This window comes from Corapipo altera, unplaced genomic scaffold, assembly GCF_003945725.1.
Source record: "Corapipo altera isolate COAL_440 unplaced genomic scaffold, ASM394572v1 23b, whole genome shotgun sequence".
Taxonomy (NCBI): domain Eukaryota; kingdom Metazoa; phylum Chordata; class Aves; order Passeriformes; family Pipridae; genus Corapipo; species Corapipo altera.
In genome coordinates this window covers 15,823,740-15,841,707 of record NW_020884885.1, presented here as the reverse complement: position 1 = coordinate 15,841,707, position 17,968 = coordinate 15,823,740, and the positions used below count along the sequence as shown (strand labels likewise).

General features: G+C 46.8%; 1 protein-coding gene across 3 annotated transcripts in view; it reads right to left on the bottom strand.

Annotated features, from left to right (window-relative positions):
• Positions 1–17,968, bottom strand: part of CRACR2B (calcium release activated channel regulator 2B) — a 36,989-nt gene that overhangs the window by 3,118 nt on the left and 15,903 nt on the right. For 2 of the 3 annotated variants that reach the window (XM_027642453.1, XM_027642454.1), the window contains exons 5-15: positions 16,195–16,341; positions 15,806–15,896; positions 15,581–15,673; positions 12,495–12,682; positions 11,744–11,815; positions 11,272–11,326; positions 7,122–7,201; positions 3,998–4,292; positions 3,673–3,814; positions 3,361–3,442; positions 653–767 (exon numbers count right to left, since the gene is read on the bottom strand). In XM_027642453.1, the coding sequence (XP_027498254.1) occupies positions 653–767; positions 3,361–3,442; positions 3,673–3,814; positions 3,998–4,292; positions 7,122–7,201; positions 11,272–11,326; positions 11,744–11,815; positions 12,495–12,682; positions 15,581–15,673; positions 15,806–15,896; positions 16,195–16,341 (1,360 nt within the window). Of the gene's footprint in view, positions 1–652; positions 768–3,360; positions 3,443–3,672; positions 3,815–3,997; positions 4,293–7,121; positions 7,202–11,271; positions 11,330–11,743; positions 11,816–12,494; positions 12,683–15,580; positions 15,674–15,805; positions 15,897–16,194; positions 16,342–17,968 lie in introns of all 3 variants that reach the window. The other variant, XM_027642452.1, reaches the window with a different exon arrangement.

Sequence of the window (17,968 nt, the reverse complement as noted above, 5' to 3'; positions counted from 1 at the left end):
AGATGAACGCTTTTTTTGAGAGTTTGGAAATAAAAGGCAGGAGGGCAAGTTACAATATTAATACACAATTACCAAATAAAGAAAAAAAATAGAAAAGGAAAAAATTATCAATTGTTAAAGTTGGAGCAAATGAGGGAAACAAAAAAACAAAGCTATTACTAATAATGCAGTCCCATTTAGAAATCTCCAAGCAGAGTCAGGATGTGACCATACAAAGTGCTGTGCTGCAGGTCTGAGCCTAAATGCATCAGGGCTGTCTCCCTTTCCTGCGCATAGGCTGGACGCCAGGAGATCTCCTTACCTGAGCACAGGTGTGATGTGACCATGTTTAGGAGATGTTGCCAATGCACATGGGCTGCTTACAAACACAGATTACTGTTTTGGCAGGTCCCACCACATTCTGCCACAGAAACAGCCCTCCTTCACTCAATGGCCTACACTGGCTTTGGTATCTTCAGCACAAAGCCCCTGGTCCCAGACTGACTCCCACAGGCAGTACCCACAGCATCTGCTTTGATAATTCAGCTCCACAAGGTCAGTAGGACCTCCTGGGGCTCTGGGGAATGTCGCTTCCAGACAGACTGTTGGAACTGGTCTGGAGCAAGGCAGTGGAAGCACAACGAGCATTGGATAGCCACGGTCCTGCTCTCACCTGGATGCTGCTCATCCAGTTCCGCACGGCCATGAAGGAGCACTCGGCCGTCATGTCGTACATCACCAGAATCCCATCTGCCTTCCGGAAATACTGCTTGGTAATGCTCCGAAACCTGTGCCAAACAAAACCAAGGGCACTCTCAGAACCATGGCCATGTAATGACAAGAAACAGAGTGGGATTATCTGTCTTTCAGTGCAGGTCCTTTGCAAGGCCAGGCAGCCCCCGTGCGTGTCCCCTGGGGCTGGTGTGTCCCCTGGGGCCTGGCGACAGGTCAGATCCTTGCACTCCTGAGGCGGGCCAGGCAGCCAAGGGTAAGCAGGAGTCTTTCCAAATGCATGCTGCTGAGAAAACAGGAAGGAAGACCTTTGCAGGTGAGGAAGAAAGAAACAAGAATCTGCTTAGGAGGGATAGGAAAAGGAAATTGCCTATAAAAAGGGAAATTGCTGGAAAAAACATGATCTTTCTCTGTAGTCTGTAAGAATCTGCAGACTAAGCTGTACCACAGTACAAACTAGGCATGCATAATGTCTGCCCCAGTGCTGCCAAAACAGCAATTAAGATCTCAGCATCAATAGAGTCTGTTTACAGTCTTGAATCTATAAATCAATGCCATCATAAATAAAAAATCAGGAGTTAGACATAATTTCGGGGAAAAACTCCCATCAGACATCTACTGTGTCCTCTCCATACCAATTAAAACCACAGGCTTGTATTTTTTTAATAAATTAAAAAAAGAACCAAACCAAAACCAAAAAACCAAACAAAAAAAACCCCTAAACCCCAAAAAACTAAAAGAAACAAACAAACCCAAAACAAAAAAGCCCACAAAAACAAAAAACCCAAACCAAACCAAACCAAAAAAACTGAAAAAAACCCAAACAAACAAAACAAAACAAACAAAACAAAAAAACACCAAAACCAACAACCAAGCCAAACAAACAAACAAAAACAGAAACCAAACTCAAACCTTAAAAATCTGTAAGGAGTTTGTGACAGAGCCATGATATAACCACACTGATTGCAAACTGATGGAATGAAATGTAACACAGGTACTGAGATCTCACTGGAAAGCTGTGTATTTCAGCCCCGCACAGGATAGCAAACTCTACTCTTATATTACGAGCCAATAAAACCTACAGCAAGATGTGACCCTCCTGAACTCTTCAGATGATTGCCTGGAGCTTGTTCTTTCTCAGTGCAATAAGGGCATGACATTCTGGCAACTGCTCAACTGAGAAAGCACAGACTGTGTCTTTGGCAGTCAAGGTGCATCTCTGGAACTGCCAGACAGGCCAGATGCTCCAGAAAAAACATCAAAAGGTAGCATGCACCTTTCTCCAGAAGCAGTAAAAGCTTTTGCTTTTTCCCATGTCTTCTAATCGGTATCAGCACTGAGCCAAGTTCTCTCTTTCAAGCACACATCTAAGACCTGCTAATGCTTAAGATCCTTCTGCAGACAATCTCTTCAATTTGATGCAATCTGGCCCCAGTAAAATGTCACATTTTATGTCATAACTCCCCTTACTGCTGAGTTTCAGCACTGAAATATCCACAGGAGTCCTTTCAGAAATCATTATTTCTTTAGCATGAAGCTTGATTTTGGAAGAGATAGTTGCTTTTCGATAAGATACTCCTACTTAGTACATTCCCACCAGGTCTGCATGGTCTAGCTGACTGAGCAGACAGCGTCATGGGCATAGTTTAGGATTATAATATTCCCATGATCTCAGCTGCCTCCTGAAGGCCTGCCCCCATAACATATTTAGCCCTAAATATCCAGTACTTATTTTTGTCTGGCCCTTGAGGTTCATGGTCCCCTTGAAACAGCTTTGCATCTTAAGCTTTGAAGTGTATCCCAAGTAAAATGTGATTTACGTGAAGGTAGTGATGGGCTTTCATCTCTAGTAGCAGATGAGGGTCAAGTGTGTCCTCTACTACTCTGATCCTCACCAACAGTGCTGATAACACCTAGAGATGGCCCATGCTTTCGAAACTAGAGGCCTTCAAATGGGAACGTGTGTTCACTGTCACAAAAAGCTGCACAGTCCCTCTACCAAGGATTATCGCTTCCACAAGTCTATCAGCAAAAAGGGACAGTGGGAGGGGCCAATAAACTCACTGACAGAGTCCAGCAGGTTAGTGCAAATCACCTTCCCCACAGGTCAAACTAATTCAGCTGGCTTTGACAACTGAATCTGACCTGGAAAGGTTCACACAGTCCTTCCCACCCCCTGAATAGCAGGTGGTGGTGAGCAGCTGGGGACAGGAGTAGCACAGCCAAATCTGAGAACAGAATGTCTATCCAGAGCCTTAGTTTTTATCCTAACCTGCACCCTGTCCTGCAGCTTTTCCCTGAAGTAGGCTGATGCAGGAGAGCTTTGAGGGTTGGAGGAGCTTTGAACCTCACACCATACAGTGATCTATGGACAGACTACCTGGAGCCACAAGCATGCATGTCAGACATATGGAAAACTACTTTTCTGTCAATCCTGAGAGAGATCTCCCCAGGCTCTGCTTCACAGCCAAAGCTTCTAGAAATCTCTTGAAAGAGGCCTTTGCTGCAGGTTCAGCACTGGAATAGCTGCTGTGACCTCTCTGGTCCTTCTGAAGCTAACAGTTTTCCCAGGGGTAGAAACCAGCTGCATGCACTTTCCCTTTCCTGCAATGAGTCTGGCAGTAGAAATTACTCACAGAAATTACTTACCTTTCTTGTCCAGCTGTATCCCACAGCTGCAAGGCAACCTGGGTGTTATCCACCATTAGACTCTTCACCTGGTAATCAATACCTGTCAGGAAAGTAACAATGATCATAAGGTAGGAGAGGGAGAAAGCAGCTTGCCATTACAATGGCCAGGGTTCAACTCTGTTTAGTTCAGGGAAATTGCAAGATTGATTCAATACTGGGAGAGGGACCATCTTGACCTTTAGCTGGGCTACGATACTGGCAAAAAACCATTTGTCCAGGCTGACTTTCCCACCCTTCTTATCCAGATGAGTCAGGGACCCTATTACTTACCGATGGTTGCATTGAGCTCAGCCAAGAACCTGTCATAGCAGAAGCGGTGGATAAAGGAACTCTTCCCAACACCAGAGTTCCCTACAAACACCACTTTAAAGATGCGATCTGGGGAACAGCTGGCTGGTTCCAGTGCCTGGAGCTACAATGGAAGAAAGGGACTCAGTTTTGAAAAGCCTAATTGCAGGCTGTGCTTTGGTTTGTGCAGGCATTGGACCCCTGCACTATAAACCTATGGAGCTGGAGTTAGATGGGAAGAGAGTCAGAAACCCTCAAGTCCCTGGTAGCAGGTGTTTGAGGAAGAACCCCAAGTGACTACACTCACCCTGGTTTCAGTGCCAACAGGCTGTGCTCTAGGAGGCAGCGGACCAGCATCTAAGCCATCTGCTTTTTTTCTGCAGTCAGTGTCACCCTTCAAAGTCATCTTAAACCACTCAGTATCTGCTGCCAAGGGCCATCTCTCCTTGTCTCTAGGGTTGTCTCCAAAGTTTGTGCTTTCTCCTTCTCCTGTCTTCATCCATGTCCTGTTGCCTGGGAAGTATTTACAGTTCTTTCTGTTGGGTTCTTCCACTGCCACATCCGCTGGGAAGGTGAAGGGAAGGTCCGCAGAGGCCAGTTGTCTGTATTAAAGCTCACAAGCATCACAGGCAGGGTGGGAGGGTAGGGAGTGAGGAGATAGGGAAGAGGAGGAGGTTGCAAATTCCCAAAACAACCAGTACAATCCAATTAGTGCATATGCAGTGCTTGCAGGAACTCCATACATACACTCCCCACACTCCCCGTGACTAAGTCATCAGCGACACCCCTAAGGAAAAAGAGACAGCTCACCTGAGCTATGCTGCACTCATATGTGCCAACAAGTTTTTCATTGGTTTTAATAAAAATTGCAGGCTTCTGGATTTTTTTTAAGAATTCTTTGCCTCCCATTTCCCCCAGTACTGAAAAATGAGGCAAAACATACAAAGGTGGCAAAAAGAGAATCTTAAAAAAAAAAAAGGCAGCAAAAAATACCTCACTATTTTTCTTATGAAATACAATACAAAGAAGTAACAAAGGTTTTGAGGTTAGTGAAGAGGGTTTTGCCTGCAGGCAGCGGCGCAAGGGCTGTCTGATATCCCAGGGAGGCTGCATGCAGTGTGCCCTCTGCTGCAGGCACACAGTCCTGCTCCAGGGAACCTGCCCAGCACTCCCAAACACTGCTGTCCCAGAGTCTTACTGAGTTCAGGCAGCAGAAATCTGCCACAGGTGTGCAAATTGCACTGAACATTCTCACACAGGTGAGAGTCACTTTGTCTGGTGTTGGCTCTGCTCTGGCCTGTATCTATATCTGGCCAAGGTAAGGGAGCCAGGACCTGAAAGATGTTTCTTTTTAAAGCTTCCAACCAGCCACACTGGCTCTGAATGGCAACAAATGCCCAGGAGCCCTGTCGAAGCTGGGGTAATTGGGAATAGGTGTTGCACAGACTGTGCCCACACAAGAGCAGGCTGATGCACTTTGCTCTGCAGGGGGTAGAACTGACATGGTAAGTGGAGGAACAAAAAGCCAAAGGGAGTGAGAACACTTAAAACTCAACCGAAGGGCTTTATCCCCCACAGACATCTCCATTGCCTTCACTGGCCAGCAGATTCCATTTGGAAGCAAATCAGAGCTTACTACAGTCAGTCTCTTCAGAGGCAGTACGTTCCACCTCTCTTTGCAACATTTTTCTCTGGCTACTAGTGCAGGAATCAAGAAAACTCTCCTTTCTCACTCCTACAAGTACACCTCATCCGGGTTGAAAAATTCCCCTGCTGCCATGCCTACACTTCCATGAAAGGGAGCTCACATTCCTGGTTGTCCTCCCTACATCTGCCCTGAATGCCAGTCTAGAGCCAGGCCAGCTGGAACCTCTCCCCCTGAAAATCAACACATACTCCCAGACTCAGGCTCTGAGGGACAGCCCCCATCTCCCAAGGCTGGCACAAGTCACAGAATGAGGGGCTGAGATTCAAGAGCCTCTTTGTGTGTGTGGGGGGGGGTGGATAAGGAGAGGGGGGTAAGAGACAAACACAAAACTTCCTGAATAGTGACTCCAGATCTCACTGGTTTTATTCATGTTTCTCAAGTGACGTGGTGTGACACAGCACTGGGACAGACACAGGGCCAGCAACTACTTCTCCCCTTCTCACATCACCCTTACTGCCAGACTTCTCCACCTGTTAAGCCTTTTCAGTGGGTTTATGCCAGCAGCAGCTAGAAGGATCTCTGCAAGAAATACTCGGGGAGGAAGATGGGGGAACTTGGTTGTCTGATTTGATGGATAGCATGTGTGCCAGTCACACAGCCACAAAAGAGCTCTGCCTCAAACATGTCCAAGCAATCTCCCTTCCTGGGCTCAAGAATCAGCCACAATCCACCTGGTTTTCCACCAGTCCATGACCTAAGGAGCCTGGAGCTCAATTCTTAAATGCCACTACCAGAATTGCAGACTTTAAGTGTGGGTTGAAGCTGGAAGAAACTCTGAGCCTAAACCCATGTCTCTGGTTGGCACTAGGAGGAACTAGGGAGCAATGGAACCCTCTGCAGAGGCCTGGTAAGAGACAGGGAAGCATGCTGCCTTTAAAACTTGTTTGGGGCCAGCAGTTGCAGGTGAGATCCAGCTCCAAGCCAAGTCAGGGCTGGACTGGCCTCCCCTGCCTCCCAGAGGAACCAGGCTTTTGGCCAATACCAGTGTGCTGGTCACACAACTAGTTCACAAAGGCTGATGCTAAACACCAGCATGGTTCAGGCAAGCATACGTGGGCATTGAAGGAACTGCATAGTCTGCTTGTATGGGGGGGGAAGAAAAGGCCTTGGCCGCACAGACACGTTGCCTGCCCTGCCTGAAGGGAGGACTGGTGTGCCAGCTGAGCTTCTGCATAGGTGAACAGGAGATGGGCAAGATGAACACACCTGGAACTGGGCCCTCACCTTGGGGCCTTCACCTGCCAGGAAGAATCCAAGCCTAATGGATTCTGCCCTCTCCCATGCCCCAGGGATATGGGCTCTGGCATGAGGCACCAGTGGACAGGATTTCTGCCTGAGGAAGAACTGGCACACTTGGAAGTTGATCCAGTCATTTCAACAGAGCTGCCTGACTCGGTTAAAGGCAGCCTTTGTGACTCCCTTCCCATGAACAGTCCCAAACCTTCTGATGGCACTTAGGTTTGCTCCCCCATTGCTGCAGTTAAAAGCAGCAGGGCGGTTACCTCCCCGTGGAAATTAGCTAATGGTATCTCAGCTTCATGCTGAGCCAACACTATCTGATGCCAAGAGGCAGCTTGAGCCACAGAAAAGCTGCATCCCTCCGTGCTCCCAAAACCAGCCAGCACCAAGGTGGGAGAACTAGACACAGGGCACAGCTTGACTGACAGGCTACTCCAGCGGGCACAGACTGACACCATGAACACAACACAGACACCCATCTAACCGTTTGACTGGCTTGTCGTCCGGCAGGTAACTGCCTAGCACTGAGCCTTTCTTCAACAGAGGGTTTTTGTTCTGAGGCACCTGGAAGTTGAAAAGAGAAGGAACGAAGAATGTGATTACGAGCCAAGAACCTGATCAGCCCCAGTTCAACCACTCACCACCTCTGCAGAGCACTTTGGGGAGGCAAGGCTGGAGCCCTTGCAGCCCCACACCGTGCAATGGTAGGTTCAAACAGAGGTGAGCACTGAGTGTGCTTTCTTTAGTTCAGATAATTTAATTTGTGCAAGAAGCCATCACTGTTGCTGCTTTTTCCTTCACAACATAATTCATCAAAAGTAGAAATGTTCCAAACTGAATTCTTTCTCTAGCCAGAGTTTTTATTTCTGTGGTTGTTCTCCACTTGGTCTCACAGTTGAATCTCTCTTCTCCCACCTCCCTCTTTATTATGGTGATGTTTTGGGGGACAGGCCAATTGCCCCCTCCTGAGAAGACACTAATACCCCTCCTCCACCAGTGCTCACCCAAAGCTGCACATGAACCACCGGAAAGGAAGGAGACCACGCTGCAAAGGGCAATGCACATGCTTTGCCTTACATGAATATCCCTCTCCATGCTTTCCTCCAACTTACCTCAGACCGTACACTTCCTACAGCCAGTATTCACTAGCTCCCCAGAGAAGGAGAAAGCAGGACCACTTCTCTCACAACCCTCTCCCCCCCATACAGCAGCTTTGCATTCCCAGTAGAGTCAAAGATGAGGAGCTTGCTTGCAATCACACAGCAAAGCCTGTGGCAGAGAGGACTGACCTGCAAATCTTCCAAATGCCATGCTAAAGCCTAGTCCCCCCCTCACCCCAAACAGACTAGCTCACTGCTCTGGCCACACACATAAAACACTGAAACAGCACAGCAAGGTGCCCATTGCATCAGCACTGGGAAAAAGGGAGATGTATCCAGTCTGCAAGTCTGGAGATTTCTAATGCGTCCTCACAAGTTATTTCTGGGAGTAAAGGTGTGGAAAGAAGGGTTTGCAGCCTGCCAGATCTGCCTCTCACAGCAGTTTTGAACTGACCAAACACCTGCAGGCAGCTCTGGACAGGCCTTCCTTTGTGCTGCCCACAGCCCTGGGGGAGGACTACGAAGATTATTTCTTCAGTAACCCTTACTGAAGGCTTATTTTAAAAGGCAAAAAAATTAAGAAGCTGTTCTGTTGGCCAGAACTCCCAGAACACCTTTACTGCAATGCAGTTGAACAAAAGCAGACACTCTGGACTCCACAGAGGGCCTCACCCAACTAGGAACTTTAGGGGGAAGGGAGGGGAACAAAACATTTTTTACATGTAAAACTGGTGTTCAAGAAAAGCTCCAGCCACAGAAACAATCCAGCACTGAGAGGCTCACAACTGTGGAGCACAAATCTTCCAAGGCAAAAGACCCCCAAATGCATAGCATCACTTCAGCCATCACAGCCAGACTGTGTTTCAGACAACCAGTGGTTCTCCAGCAGGGATGGAGGAGGAAGTTTTCAGTGTTTGAGCAGGTTCCCTCAAGGGCACCCTCTAGCTACACAGAAAGGACAACACTGTGTTGCAGGCCAGTGGAGCAGCCACAACCTTCAAGTCACCTATGGGACAAAAGGACTCTCACACAATGTGCTATGGCACAACCCTACCTGGAGAGGAAACAGCTTGCAAAGCACATACTTGGGTAAGAAAGGAGAAACAATGGGGCATGTTCTGCCATTGGTTCTGCCATGCTTTATTGGCCTGCCAGGTTTGTGCAACATTTGGCTTTTCACCAGGATGGTAAAGGGACAAGACAACATCACAGCTGTATAATACACGATGGCAAGGATTTCACAACAGCACATGTACAAGCATTTTGGATGGGAAAGATTCTGGTTTATCAGTGAAATACAAACACATGTCCAATGTAGTTTAAGTACCAAAACACTCATCATGATGAGCAGACATGAAATTTGCTCTGTCAGCATGCAGCATGCAAGCATAACTCCACAGCCAGATGGGTCACGGGTGTGAAACTAAACCTGCAATCCCTGGGTCTTAGAAATACCCATCAGTGGTTTGCACATAGGCAGAAACAGCCAGACATCACTGTTTGTGACCCAGACACTGGGACAAGAGAGCGCCCCACAGTGACGTGGGGCCAGGGCCTGCCCACCCTGGCAAGGCCAGAAACTCTTATGAAGAGCAAGGTATTAAGCTGGGCACTGAGAAGAGCAAAGGAGCAGTGACTGGGTTGCTATTACCCATGAACAGCCTGATCCCTTCTTCCAACCACTTCAAAATTTTTGCTATGAAAGAAACTCTGTTCATCACACCTTCACTTCATGGAAATAACACAACTCTTCCCAGCACTAACAGAGGGTATTAAGGCCTTGGGTTTCTTTTCAGCCTGTAAAAGCAATGATAGTCTCTGGCAGAGAGCGTGTTGCACAGTAGGGATCCCCATCAGAACTCTCCTTTTTGCTGCTGTAGGGCAGTACTGATATTTTCTCTCTCCCTTACAGTGTGACAGGCTGGACAGCAGATCTTCTGCAGGTGTGTGATGACAGTAGCACCTCTGCAATCCCTTGGAGCCCTGCTTTCCTGCGGACTGAAACGAGAGTGGCCAGAGGAAGAAAACCTTACTCCAGGCTTCAACTGCCCAGCATGACATAGACTTGACAGATAAGCAATGGTAGTAGGAGGAGTTCACCCTGCTGCCTCATTCCCTACTGCCAATGGCAGGAGAAGGGAGAGAGTGGCTCCTCCGTGCTATGACTCTCTGCTAGGCTCTCTCTTGGCTCTGCCTGCAACTGCCATGTTTCAGAGCAGCCTCCAGCAGGACCAAGCAGGGGAATGGGAGAAGAGAATAGAGGAGAAGCAGACAAGCTTTGTACACACAGAGGTACATACCTCAGCCATGGTCTCCACAGGCCACCCATCCCACCCACAGGAACCCAGAAGCTGATGAGGCACAACACATGGAAAGAGGAGATGAAACCATTTTCTTTGCCTGCTTGCCCTGGACTCTGCTACAGAATGACAGTGTTTATTGCTTCTCCAAGAGGGAGCAGGAAGCTCTGGTGCACGTACACAAAGCTAGCAGCTTTAAAAATGGAGATTAAAAAAAATCTTTCAGCTTTCAGAAACACACACACACACACACACACACAAAGGCATGTGCATACACATCTCGTCTCCATCCAAAAGAGTTACTGACATTATTTTATACAGCTCTCCACCTGGAGAAGAATTTGACCCTCTCTCCCAGCAGGGCATTCCACCCCCTATCTGAGCACAATCCCTATGCTTCTTTCCACATTCCCTTACACATCAGACAGAAAGGCTCTCGCAGCCTACCACTGCCTGTCCTCACTGCAAGGCATCTACGTCCAGATCTTCAAGTGGGGCATGGTGGCAGAGCAGGCAAAGACACATGGTGGCAGGGATGGGTTTAAGAGGACATAGCAGCCTTGCCAGGGACATTAGGGAAAGCAAAGATGGTTTCATGGAAAAACAGTAAGAATTAAAGATAGACCCCATATTTGTGCTTATTGGGGAAAGGCCAGAGATTGACTGTTCCAGGTGTCAGAGGCCCTACTTTATCCTAGCTTTCTGACACAGGGCTCACTGCTGCACCTCCACCCTGCAGAGTTCACAGGAATGGGGAGCTGCCCCAGAGGAACATCTGAAAACATCTGCTACAAAATCAAGGGGTCAGAAAAACTCCAAAACCTTCCTGTGTGCCCCTCCACACCCAGTCAGCCAGCAGCACATCTGGGAATCCATCTTCCTCACCACCCAGCTCCAGGGACGCATCCAGCTTTACTCCCCTCCTTGCCTGTCACAACGCACAGACCCCACGTGTGCAGCAGGCAGCACCCACTGCAGCCCTGCACGAGGCTGTGTGACAGTCACAAACCAACATGCCTCGGGTTAAACCCGGGCACTTGGCAACAGCAACCAGCAGTGCTTGTCTCCAGCACGGACACAGAGGTGCTGTGAAGTCTGTATTAGGCAGCACACCAGGCCCTGTGAGCTCAGGTCATTGTCCCCCGTGGAAGTGACGGGCCCCCGAGTGATGACAGCAACAGCAGCAGACGAAAGGAGGGTGGTTGGGAATTGGGATTTTCTTTCTTAGACTAACCAGCTTCTTGGCTTCAAAAGCGTCTCGCTCATCTCGAAGTTTCTTGTTCATCTCTCTGCTCCAAAGGAAGACACAGGAAAGACATAATGAGGCACTTGTCCAAAATAGGGTAAAGAGAACATTTGAAAGTGAGAACAGAAAGGCAGCTTGAGACAAAGATGCTATTTAAGGCCAGACATGTTGGGATTTCCGTGTATCCCAGCTCAGGTAATGGGCTCCACATGTTTTTTTTAACCAACAGGAAAGACTAAATTCCTCCAGAGGAGGGATTACCTCGTGAAATAACAGAGTCTGTAATCTGCCAGAGCTGGCCAGATTGCACAACTCTGTCTGGACCTAGAAAAACAAGCAGAGTCTGAGCACTGCTCAAATACAATCCCGTAGCTTTCCATGGGAGAAATGAGCACAGTGCTGAAACCTCAGCCCCTTACATATGTAAGAGCTCAGCATTTCCCTCCAGCCTTGCTCTTACCTGAGGAGCTCCAGCTGGCGAAGGAGGCTTTGTTTCTCTTTCTGCATGTTCTTGGAGACTCTAAACACATCCCTGGGTGAAAGGGATTTTAAAAGGGGAAATAAATTAATGGGAGAGAAAATACAAAGATCCTTTTCTCAGGGGCACTCATGGTATTCTTAAAGATAAAGGCCTGCCTTATGCTAGGAGGATTCAGAGGAAGCAGCACTGCTGTGGGAGCTGGGATGGCTGGATTGAACCACAGCTTTCCTGCTCTCCTCTAGCCTGAGGGTAGGCAACCCATCTTCTCCATTTCCTCAGCTGCTAGAGATGGGGAGGATGGTCACTGCCATCTGGATTTGAAACATCCCAATGTTTTATCTATGCATTATTAGATTTAACCCAGAAATGGGAACAGAAGTGATTAGAAGAGGATCTTTAAAGAGAGCACTATAGAGGTGATGGTGAACTGGAAAATACATGGAGAAGAAGACTTCTTCAGGCTGAGGCTGTACTTTTGCACTGATTTTCTAGCCAAATATCAATGAATATATTCATTTCCCACTAAAGGTAGGCATGAGATAGCAGTATCACTCCCCATTTAGGCCCATAAGACCATTGGGATGTTTCTTCTTTTCCTCAAGAAGAGACAGGCAATCCTCTAATAAGACCAAGGCTCCTAATTAGAGATCGTTATACTTTAACTGCTTGCCCACCCTTCCTTCTCTGCCTGTGTCCTTGCCCTGACACCCCCTTTCCTGTCCTTTCCCACCTGTCCTTCTGCTCTTGCTCAAGCTGAGCCTCTTTCTGAAGCTTCTGTAATTGCCCCTTCACCGCCTCCAGCTCCCATTTGCTTTTCTCCAGCTCTTCCAGCAGGTTTTCATTCAGGTGCCGGAGCTTTTCATTCTGCACCCGGGTCTCCAGCTGCTCTGAGTTCAGTGACTGCAGCTGATGTTCCAGCTGCAATGTGAGAGGAGGAGGAGGGATTAAACACAGAGAAGGGTCTTGTGCTACAGTGATGCCTGTTAAAACAACCTGAAAAAGCAGATATAAACAAAGCAGAAGGGGGTAAACACAACTTAAGTCTGCAGGACCACTAGTGGCATCGAGAAGGTGAACAGGAAGGAATTCTTTCTCATTATGCCAGCACAGGGGAGCAAGCAATACAATTAGGCACAGCTGAGGAAGTGCTTCAGACGGCGTGAGGAGCCTGCTGCTGTCAGGCACTGTAGAAATCAGAGCACAAATGAGGGTCAAAGGAGGACTGGAAAAATTTGTGCAGAAGCAGGAATGTGTCTGTCGGGACCTATTAAGCACAGTTGTTGAAATGCATCTTCTACTTTAGGGGGTTGCTGAGCCCATGGCAGCTGAAAGGGGGACATATCGAGGTGCAGGGGGCATCTCACACTACACCTGGAAAGTCAAGTGATCGGGTGGCCTTTACTACTGCTGGAGACAGACATACTGTTTAAATGCCACTGGGACACAGCTGCACTCCAGACAGCACAAGCCCCCAGCACAACTAACAAGCCTGATTTGGGAAGCTGAAAGCCTGCTGTCACATACTCAGGCATACTCAGTGACTCAATTCCTCACACATGGCTGGCATAGTCTGGGAAGGAGTCACAGACAGATGCAGCAGTCAAACCTGCCCATCTCAGATGACAAGTAGGGCACTGCAAGAAGGATCATACGGACACTTCAGTATCTGGCCAGCCAGACCAGATAACCAGGGCCCTCTGCTGAAGCTGGTGCTACACAGAAACTGCAGCACCATCTGAGGGCTTACAGCCCAAAATAAAAGCATACAGTCCATGCTGACAAACAGAGAGAAGCACCAGGAATCAGGTCTGATCAGGGTAGCAGGTGGCAGAATCAGCCTCCACATTTACACCTTCAGCTTGCCTTTTCTCTCAGCCTACTTTCTCCCCCTCTCAAAGGAAAAAAAAAGCAGCACAGTGTGGCACAAGGTAAAGTGCTTTTTTCCTTGCTACCCTGCTCTCTGCCAGCACATCTGAACAACAGTCATGAGCGGGAATGAACAGAGCTGACCTTTCCTAGGTTCCCTGAAACACAAACCCTACATCTCTTCCCACTGAGGCTACAAGGCCAAATCACACCCAGCTTTGCCTGGAGACCTCTAGTCTTTTGGACATTGGGGAAAATTTCAGCATGACCATATATGCTGAGCAGTGGAGTTTAGACTAAGAAACCCCTGCTTACAGCCTTTGGAACTTTCAATAAGCCAGGGGACAGGCTTTAAGTAAAGTACAACTGCCCCTCCCTAAGAAATTTCCATCACATAAAGCTCTCCTGTTTATGTTGCCTGCACCTGGAGGTGATACCGTAGAATAGCACAATCACACTACTGGTCTTACACCACAAGAGGGACCCGATTATCCACACAGCTCAGAGTTAAGGGCATCAGAAACGACAATTTGAGTAACAATGTCTATGCAGCCTAAGTATTCTGCCTTGACCCATAGCAAAACGAGATGCTACCTAGGAAGAGCATGCCCGGGCTCCTTACTATGGTCCATTCCCCTCATACACGCCCAGCATCCACGGTCCCTGGACTAGGGATGTTAGAGGCCACATCTCTGACTATCCCTCCTTTTACCAAACATTTACAAGCCTATTGTACGATTGTTTGTCCAATTAATTTTTGAACTGCCAATACTCCCTGCCTCCTGTGGCCAAAAGTCCAGCACTAATCTCTGTGTAAGGAAGTATGATCTTCTAAATCAAATTCATACTGGTCTCACTGAGTGTCCCTCCTCTCTTCTGTTGCAGGACTTGGGGAATAGCAGTTTTATGTGGACCTTATCTGTCACTTTCCCAAGTTCATAAAGCTCACTTGTATCTTCCCTCAGTCCCCTTCTCTCCAAAATCAAGTCTAAGCTTTCCCGGTTTCCCTTCCTAAGGCAGATGTTCCATTTCCGTAGTAATGTTAGTTCTCTGTATCTTCATACCCAAGAAGGACACAGTGGAATTAGAGAAGAGCAGAACTGCACTCACCAAATGAGGCACTCAAAGATGTGGGCAGCAGGAAAAACACATCCACATTATCTTATTCTTGATATCCTTCCTGATGGCACCTCAGTTTTGCTGGCTTTTCCAGCTGCTGTACAGTGAGTTGATGTTTTCAGGGAAGTGCTGTTTCATCCACATCACAGATAGGCATCCAGCTTGGATACCCCCAGTCACCAGCATCTTACAGGTGCCTACCATGACTTGTTTCTGTGGGAGCCATGTAGCAATTCTTCAGACACCAAGGAAGAAGGCATTCAGAATAGTCCATCACATACAAATGTCCATGCCACGGATGGCAGGCTAAAGGAAAGTCTGTGCTTAGATCTTTTATGTGACTGATTAATCAGCATATCAAGTGCCCAAATGCAAATCCACAATATGTACCTCTTTAAAGTGTCACAGAACTGCTCACTACAGGTCATTTTGGAGCAATCAGAAAACAAAAACTAGAGAAATCTGGCTCTTTTATGTCCATACCCATCTTCCTTATACACCACAAAAGACTCCAAACTCACAACTTTCAAAAATTTTTACCCTTTCTTGCCAGTATTGTACAACTGATAGGAAGATTGTGCCAAGAGAATACAAAGCAGATAAGAAAATGCATGAACAGTACATTCACAGAAAGGCATTACAGTTGAAGACAAACCAATTATTTGACAAACCATTTCAACACTCTTAGAAACAGGAGAGAACTACACCAGCTAGTGTCAAATTGGCTAGTACTAACCCTGAGTAGATGAACACCATTTTTGGTCAGAAAAAGCCTTAGCAGAAACAGCAGAAGGTGATGTGCTTGTTTAAGAGGGGTTTGGGTCATGTTACCTTCTTCTGGCGGTAGAGGATTTTCTCCAGCTCCTGTTCTTTGTTGTGCAGTTCCCTTTGGAGCAGGTTACTCCTGTCATGTCTCAGTGCTTCCTGCAAAGATAAAGATACAAAGCTGTGCATACAACACCCAGCACAGTAAGAGCTGTTCAGTGGCCAGATGAGCCACCACCTCTGCTTCAGACCAAAGGAGGTTTGCCTTTAGCCAAGAGATAGATGAGGTACCTGGCAGACCAGCCTCTCCCTTTCTGCTTTGATCTGTTGTTCCATTTCTTCATAAAGGCACCTGACTTCTCGGTCATGGTCTGACTCCTTCCTACAAAAGGCAGGTGCACACAGGTCAGGAGAGAAAAAGAACACAGAAAGGAAAGAGGAGGGTGGAAATGGATTCCTACTAACAGCTGTGTGGCCTTGAGTGGGATTTTAACCAGACCATGTGTTACGGGTGGGCACTGATGCCAAACAAACTCATGGGGATCAGATCAAGATAAAAAGTCATTTTATTATAACAAGAAAAATCTCTACATCCTGTAACCCAGTCTCTCCTTGCATTTGAGGCAGGACCCAAGCATCAGCTGGTTCTTGACAGCAAACAGCCACGATGTTCTCCTTACCGCTTCAGTGCCTGTTCCATGGACTCCTTCTCATGATTCACCTCCCTTATGTACGATGAAACTCGCAATAGAAATTCTTCAAAATTGGATAAGAGCTCCGGACGCTCCTTTCGTAGCCGAGCCCAGAGCTCCCGAATCTCATGTGGACTGGACCAACCATACAAGAGAGAAGGAAAGCAAATGAGTTTCTGTGTCATCTTATGGACTGTTATCCCAACTCCAGCATGCACTCAGGACAAACTGCTGTTCTCCTATGATGACCTCCATTACACCATCAGAGCAAAGAGGGAAGTTGGACAGTGACAGAGCGTGCACGTGGAGTGGGATCTGCTGCGAGATTAAAATAAAGGGAGTCATCTAGAAAGTTCATCCTAGAGTTATTTTTCCCAAGTATTCAGTAATAAGACATTTTGTGTCTAAGTCAAGAGATGAATATTCAGCAAATTTCCTGTGAGTTACAGTCAAGCAGCAAACTGTTATAGCTCAGGGATTTTAGCACACATCACAGCTGTTTTTCTTACACCAGGACTGTACTGGTCCTGCTACTGTCCTTATTTTTTTTAATGGGTTTGAAAACTGAGGCACAAAAAAGATGCAAATTTGCTCCAGTGCCCAATCAGAATAATAATGGAGAAAAACCCTAGAAGTCTCCTTTTTCTAAACCTGCAGTAATGATTACACTGTTTTGACATTTAATTCATTGCAACTTCAACACAGCACTTATAAACTTACTCTTTCCCCAAGTCTTATAAGCCTGCAGACATCATTTCATGCTCCTTTTTAGGGAAGAGATGTTTTGGTTTTTTTTAAATCTATGAAGTACTTTGGGGGAACTGCTTTGAAATATACAGAATAATTATACCTATAGACATTATCCAAATAAAATTTTTTTTGTATATGTATTTGCCTCCCTTAATATCCTTTGTGAAAAAAGCAAACAAAATCAACAACCAAAAAGCTCTTGATTTCCTCTGCCACCATTGCATGTCAGCCTCCTTTTTCTTTTCCAAGCTGAAAAAGCTGTAGCACTTCATCAAAACTTCGTGTTTTAGATAAAAAAACCATACTGAGTCCTATTAGTAAATAAAACCATTTCTTTCCTGAGAAAACAATGAAAATAATTCAGATTTCTGCTCTGCCCCCCATTAGCTTCTGTTTTATATTACTTCTTTACAACAGCTGGCTTGCTACAAAGGCGTGACATGAAGTAGCTACTGAACTCATTGCATAAAATTGCAAGTAAGTAGTCAAAATAAAACACAGGATAATTCCACTTTAAGACCTGATGCTTCTCAAAGCAGAGTTATAAACAGTAGACTGTTTTTTCCAGAACAGTTTTCCTTTCACAGTGTCATCCAATTATTTGAGGCATAACAGCTTTCCAGAATGGGAAAAGTTGTTTAGCATTAAAAACGTGCAGGTGCTTTGCATCACAATACAAATGAGACAAAAAAAGTGTTTTGTGACAGATGCAACTCTGAAAGCAGCAAATTCCTTCACTCTCAGCTTCAGTCTCCAAGCCTGTCCACCTCCTTCCCTAACCTGGGCTGCTCCCTGCAACCTGGCAACACTGTTGGACTACAATGCCTGAAAAAAATGACTGCCACAGATGCAATTGGCACCCCAGCCCCTGCAGCTGTGCATCAGTAAGGATCAGTTTATGCACAATACTTCTCTTTGGAAAGCCTAAACACAGGCTGGATGACACTGGGGCCAGGACACTCTACTGGGGCCACATGACCACAGCATTAATATCAAGTTTCAAGGCTCAGGT